Here is a 6,743-nt window from a genome sequence, read left to right on the forward strand (position 1 = left end):
GCTTTTATACCTTCTAAAATGGCACTTTAGTGGTGAGATCAAACCATGGTCAGCTGTTATTCCTATAGTTAACACCGTTCTCTTAAAAGAAAAAAATATTTCTGTAACTGCTTAGAAAATCATTCTAAATCTGTCTGTTTTGCACTGTTCTCTGCACTGCTGCTGTGCAAGGCTGCCTGTGCTGCTCTGGGGTTTGGATACACTCCAAGTATTAGGTAGCTGCAAGTGTGGCACATATATCTTTGCCTTCCTAATACTATAAGCATTGGTAAAGTATATGTATAGTCACCAGAACTATTCCAGAATAGGGATGCCTGTCCCAGTGACATGGGAATTTACTCTTACCTGATAGAGAGGTGTCCTATAATTTTACGTTTTTAAGACATTTTTCCTTAATTTTGAAGGAAATTATAAATATATATATAACTTGTATTGCTCTGTATTGTTCTATTGCTTAAATTTGTCGTTTCCCACAGAGAAATGACACATCTGCAAAAGGAAGTCACTGCCATTGAGACCAAATTAGAACAGAAGAGGAGTGATCGCCACAATTTGCTACAAGCCTGCAAAATGCAGGATATAAAGCTCCCACTGTCTAAAGGTACGATGGATGACATCAGCCAAGAGGAGGTAAGATACTAAATCACGAATCATTACATTTTCAGCTACTCAGTTCATAGGACAGTGGTATGTCATTTTAAAGGACCAGTGGGCAACTTTTGTGTCCTCAAATTGAGTGGAAATCACATCTGTGACAAAAAAGCACCAGGTCCTTGACTCAGGTGACCAGGGGGGTATAAAGTCAGGTAGGGATATGCTTTCTGTGGGCTGTAGGTTAACATGCTTCTCTGGAGCTGGAAAACTGCTATAGATGGCTTTTTTTTTTCTGGGAAAGTGATGCTTACCATGCATTTCTCTCTATATAAACTGTATAGTGTATACATACTCCTTGCACTGCAACACACCTGATTGGCTCTTTCAGACTGCTTACCGTGCCCCCCCCCCCCCCCTATAGACTGCGCTTTACAATGATTGCAACAAATATTTAGTTATTTATTTGTTTAGTTTGGAAATAACTCGATCTTCTCTATAGGGTGGATCTCAAGGCGAAGAATCAGTAGGCAGCTCCCAGAGATCCTCTACATTGTACGCACGAGAAGCATTAATTGAAATAGACTACAGTGAGCTCTCCGAGGACCTAAAGGTAGGTGGTAATTGTAATGGCAGCAACTGTATTTTATAAATGTTCTTTGTATACCAGCTCTGACCATGCTTCTCATGATTGGCAATAGGATGCAGTGGCAGATGAAGATACCAAACAGGAGATGAATGGTTTGCAACAAAAGCTGAATGAGCAACAGAGTGTTCTGCAGCGTATTTCTGCCCCTAACATGAAGGCTATGGAGAAACTGGAGAGTGTCAGGGACAAATTCCAGGAGACATCTGACGGTGAGTAAAACATGCATGTTTATTGCCCCCAAAGATTATTGAAAGAAAAAACAATAAGCTTTTGAAAGTCTGTAAGTTGGTGACTGTGTCTCTACATTTTCTGTAATGAAATATATTGATAACGGACTGCATAATTTTTGTGTTTTATTTTAATATTTTTTTATTTCTTTTTTTTCGTAGAGTTTGAAGCTGCTCGTAAACGAGCTAAGAAAGCCAAGCAGGCATTTGAGCAGACGAAAAAAGAGAGGTTTGACAGGTTCAATGCTTGCTTTGAGTCTGTAGCTACCAATATTGATGAGATCTACAAAGCCTTGTCCAGAAACAGCAGTGCCCAGGTAAGATCTCCGGATAATATCAATCTACATGTGGATTGGTTTTATAGCTTACCCATGATTGGACTCTTACCATATCTTATTGTGGACAGGCTTTCTTGGGACCGGAGAACCCAGAAGAACCTTATTTGGATGGCATCAATTATAACTGTGTCGCCCCAGGGAAACGGTTCCGACCCATGGACAACCTGTCTGGAGGAGAGAAAACTGTAGCAGCTCTGGCTCTGCTCTTTGCAATTCACAGGTAAATGGGGAGCATGGCTGTTGATGAAGTTAATCTCTAACTTAAACTTTAGATCCATACTCTCTTTAGCACTTAAAGAGGAACTTACACCTCCCCGGAATAAAAGAAAAAATCATTTTCCCTTTAACTTTTGCAGTTTTGAAAATAGTAAACCTATGGTACGTCCTGAGGTGTCCTCGGCTTTGAACAGCGAATGTCACTTCCTGGTTTTAACAGCTGCACTACCTAATGATTCGCCGTTGAAGCCTGTCCTTCACTTGCTTTTTGAAGCTTCCTGGGATGTGCCAGGATGCTGTGGGCAGGGAAAGACTTTAATTGATCAACATTTTCATCATTAACCTGTACTCCAGTTTCCTCCCACGATCCAAAAACATTCAGTTAGGTTACCCCCAAAAATTGTCCTTAAACTGTAGTAATGACATATGACCCTTTTGAGGGACAGCTAGTGACATGAGTATGAACTTTGTATAGTGATGCAAAATATGTCAGTGCTTTATAAATACTGTATAATAATAATATTAACCACCATCTTCTTTTTGATCCCTAGTTACAAGCCATCCCCATTCTTTGTTCTGGATGAAATCGACGCTGCTTTGGATAACACCAACATAGGAAAGGTGAGCAAGTGACTCCAGGCTATTCTTTTTATTTTTTTTTGTGAATACTAATGTTAACATCCTGCTTTTTGATTAATGGTATTAGTTGCGGCATTAGCAATGCAGTGGTCCTAAGTCTAAAGCTGAATTCTAGTCGGATGGCTAAAAAAATGAATTCATGACACGAGAGCTTTTTTGCTTGCAAAGGTTTTGACATTATCCATTGCATGTACACAGCTCTGATTTACAAAGTAGCCTTGCTGTTGTTACTACTGCATTTGAGCAGTGCAATTAAGGCTACATAAACACGTCAGATGATCCTCGTCCGATTATCGCCATGGGGCCAGTATGGGATGAGAATCTGGCGTGTGTACCTCGCTCATCTCATGTCATTCATGGATCCCTGCTGGTGGATCCTCGAAAGATCGCAATACAAGTGAAGGGAGAGAGCGCAGTGGGGTGCCACTCGCTCGTTCTCCCCTCTCCATAGAACAGAACGGTACAGCACTTGTACAATGCTTTCCAACGACAAAAATCGAACATTTTTACATAGTCTAAGTCTTGTCCCTGCACCATAGACTGAATAGATAGTGAAAGAGAAACAGCAGTCTGATTAGTTTTTCCCTGGTCATTCATGTGCCATTTGACAATATTACATTTGTTTTTTTGGGTTTGGATTTACTTTAACCTGCTTATTTTCACTGCATGTTACTTTACTGCCCTGGTACACAGCCCAGAGCATGGCAGCGTCCATACTGGGCTACTCACAGAAGATTCATGTTATAGTACTCTTCAATTTCAGCTTATATATGACACACTGAATCAGCAGAGCAAACCTGACAGGTGGCATTAATGAGTGCCTCGTTTTTTCACTGGTATTTGTACTGATCTTTTCTGTAGGTGGCTAACTATATTAAAGAACAGTCAGTTACCAACTTCCAGGCAATCGTCATCTCCCTCAAGGAGGAGTTTTACACCAAGGCAGAGAGTTTGGTTGGCGTTTACCCTGAGGTAAGTGGGCATGCATTACCAGGTATTTGTAAGGGGGCCCATACACCAGTTTTAAAGAAGATGTATATCATGGATTTGTATATTTAGCCTAGACTTAGAACTACATTTTTATTTATTTTTTTTACATGCATTGAAGTATATTTCATGCTAAACCTTTTCTCGGCCTTTAGATTCATTTGGGGAGATTCTCTTCACTTACTGTCCCTTAGATGTAAGAGAGATCTCTTCACAGGGTAATCGTTTCTTGGAAAGTTGTCACCAGAACAAGGGCCCTCATTGGTGGATGTTTTACTGTTAAGGGCTGCCCGATATTTTGGATTTTGACATTTTAAATCCTGATCTCCTGGACAAATTTACCAGAATTTACCAGTTGGGACACAAGCATTATTAAGTCCTTTTAGCAGACTAGAAATATTGCTGAATGCAGTTTTCTTCGCAGCCAGGAGGTGGTGCTGTCAGCTTCTTTATCTTTGCTTTCCTTTGGTGTATAAATCTTTGTCAGCAAAGCTCTGTAGCTCAAGTTAAAATCTACACAGCAGTGACTCCTCCATATCCGATTCACTTTCTGCTGTGCTGTCACTCCAGGGGGCGAGAGAGAAAATGCACTTATCCTTTAGGTTGATATTTGATTGCAATCTGTCATTGCTTTATGCTAAATCTGTATATTTTTTGTCTTTTGCAGCAAGGTGACTGTGTCATCAGCAAAGTACTGACCTTTGACCTTACCAATTACCCAGACGCCAACCCGAACCCAAATGACCAGTAGTCTAGCTGTGTCTTTTTTAATTACTTTTTTTTTGTGAACTGCAGCTCCTTCTTTTGCCTAATAGCCCCAGAACTTTCAATGGGGGGATTTTTTTTTTTAGTTTTACCTTCACCTTTTAACTTATCGGGAAAAGCAACCCAATTCTATTCCTCCAGGATTATGCACAAAGACTAAGGAGGAGATGAGGAAGAATCACGAGAGCTACAATCCCCTCCCCAGCAGATTTTACCCCATGCCTTCTCCGTTTTAATCAATGTAATGGTGTAATTATCGAAACCTTTTTTATCCTTCGTGTTAAGTGCTCCTCCTGTCTGACTTTTGTAGTTAATGGCTGTGTTTTTTAACCCCCTGACGATGCAAGTGCTTCTTTTATTACTTTAGTGTTTTGTTTTTCGCAGATGCGGATATAACATGATTTTGCAATAAAGAGAGTCTGGCTTTAAAAATTTCTGTTTACTTGACGTTCCTAAAGTGGATTTTGACCCAACCAGGGCCTTAAAGTGGAACTAAAGTCACTTTTTACATGGGTGGTCATTGCAGAAAGGGACAAGCGATGTCCCTTCTGCAACACCAGTTCTTACCTAACTGATCACCTCTTAGCTGCAAAATTTTGCTAAGCACTCCCAGCATTTGTGGTCGCGGAAACCTGGCAATCCTTTAGCACATGCTGAGTATTAATGAAATCCTGCATGCCAGCCCAGGATTGACTCCATCCTGGCATAGCCAATCAAGGTGGCTAAAGATCGTCCTTAGAAATCAAAGATGGGGAAAAAAAAGGATAGGTGAGTAATTGCAGGTTTAGTTTCACTTTAAGCCGAGCTTGCAGTTGATTGCTACACAACCAGGTAAAAGGTCATTATATTCCTGGTATCCATGGTTTACCTGGTTTTATTGCTGCGCACCCCAATATTTTAATGTCAATGGAAAAATGATATTGCTTGCTAGGTTTGCATCCTGCATTTGTTTTAATACATGAGAACCTGTGTACTGTGTATGCAAACAGCAGGAAGCAACTGCTGAATACTGAGAACTCAAATCTCCCTGCAGGAAAAGCTTTGATGCACATAGACTTGAATACAATTGTATTTATCCAACCACCACTTGTGATTGAAGACTATTGTGGACTTGGATAAGTGGGCAGCACAGGTGGTGGTTTTGGAGGTGCAGCAATTGGGTAAAAATGGTAAGTTTGTGCCATATTCAACACGTATGCTTCATGCAGAAAGAATCCACACTGGAGCCAGAGCTTACAAGGCAAGAATGGCAAAGAAATACATGCAAAATTCACATGTGGAAAAAATCAAGCAGTTCATGTGTGCAGAGTCTAAAAAAAAAAATATAATAATTTTCAATTCCTAAAATATGCTAATTGAAGTGCGTACTTCAGCTGAGATTCCCCTTTATTCTGGATTCCTTTCCCACGTGCAGCTTGGCATTCTCCAACAACTAACCTGCAAACACTTCACACAAGTGGAACAATCCTGGCAAAGTTACTGAGGGTAAGCTGTACAACCAAAACACATTTGTAAGACTCATGGAGGATTTTAGGTAATTTATATATGCAAATATGCAGTTTATTTGAAAGGAATTATGTCCCAACATGCTGATTGGCTTTCGCTGGCCCCTGAAAGGTCCAAGTACTTGCCAACCAGCTTCAAACATTTGTATTCCCTATAACCCATCATTGCTTCTTCTGATAGGGCACGCACTGATGCTAGCAGGGGCTGGTGTTTTTGATTTTTTTAATACCATTCTATTTTCCATTTATGGGGTCCTGTTAAGTTTTTTGCATGTGCGATTAGTAATGTAGGCATTGGTCTGTGTAACAAATGTAGAAAACTTGATTTGCCCCTAATATGATATACAAATGTAATGTAATAGGTGTGTCAGTGACTTCATTGTTCTAACTTGCAGAAACTTCTGCACGCAGTGGTCACAGACCTTTTCTATCTTTCCTGCAAATCCCATTAACTAGGAAACTACAAGTTATTGTATTACAAATACTAAGTCTTCTAGGTCACAAGTGTCATACAACTTTCAACTTATTGGGGTGTCAGAAATATAAATTCTGTGTGACTGCTGATTAGAATGGGGATCAGACTGAATCGCTAACTCCGTACTGTAGCTATATCCCCTGACCCTTGTGTCATTATTGTACCCTGTAGTGAGGTAGGTAGGGGTCATTGGAAAGAATCCTGATTGATGTTGGGGAATATACATATTCAACACTTCCAGAATGCTACAGATCTAGTGGAAGACATTGGCTACCTGAAAGCTCTATATTATTTAGTCACTGAAATATCAAGTGCAACTCTTTAATATCATTTGGAAATCTTTAGGAATAT

General features: G+C 40.1%; 1 protein-coding gene across 1 annotated transcript in view; it reads left to right on the top strand.

Moving 5' to 3' along the window:
• The window catches only part of SMC1A (structural maintenance of chromosomes 1A), a 17,502-nt gene extending 12,658 nt beyond the window's left edge, over nucleotides 1-4,844 (top strand). The window contains exons 18-25 of the mRNA XM_072429532.1: nucleotides 477-630; nucleotides 1,094-1,204; nucleotides 1,293-1,449; nucleotides 1,630-1,784; nucleotides 1,874-2,025; nucleotides 2,573-2,642; nucleotides 3,522-3,632; nucleotides 4,315-4,844. Of these exons, the coding sequence (XP_072285633.1) occupies nucleotides 477-630; nucleotides 1,094-1,204; nucleotides 1,293-1,449; nucleotides 1,630-1,784; nucleotides 1,874-2,025; nucleotides 2,573-2,642; nucleotides 3,522-3,632; nucleotides 4,315-4,398 (994 nt within the window). The 3' untranslated portion in view covers nucleotides 4,399-4,844. The remainder of the gene's footprint in view (nucleotides 1-476; nucleotides 631-1,093; nucleotides 1,205-1,292; nucleotides 1,450-1,629; nucleotides 1,785-1,873; nucleotides 2,026-2,572; nucleotides 2,643-3,521; nucleotides 3,633-4,314) is intronic.
• Nucleotides 4,845-6,743: the final 1,899 nt, after the last annotated feature.

The sequence above is a fragment of the Pyxicephalus adspersus genome, chromosome Z (assembly GCF_032062135.1).
Source record: "Pyxicephalus adspersus chromosome Z, UCB_Pads_2.0, whole genome shotgun sequence".
NCBI lineage: Eukaryota > Metazoa > Chordata > Amphibia > Anura > Pyxicephalidae > Pyxicephalus > Pyxicephalus adspersus.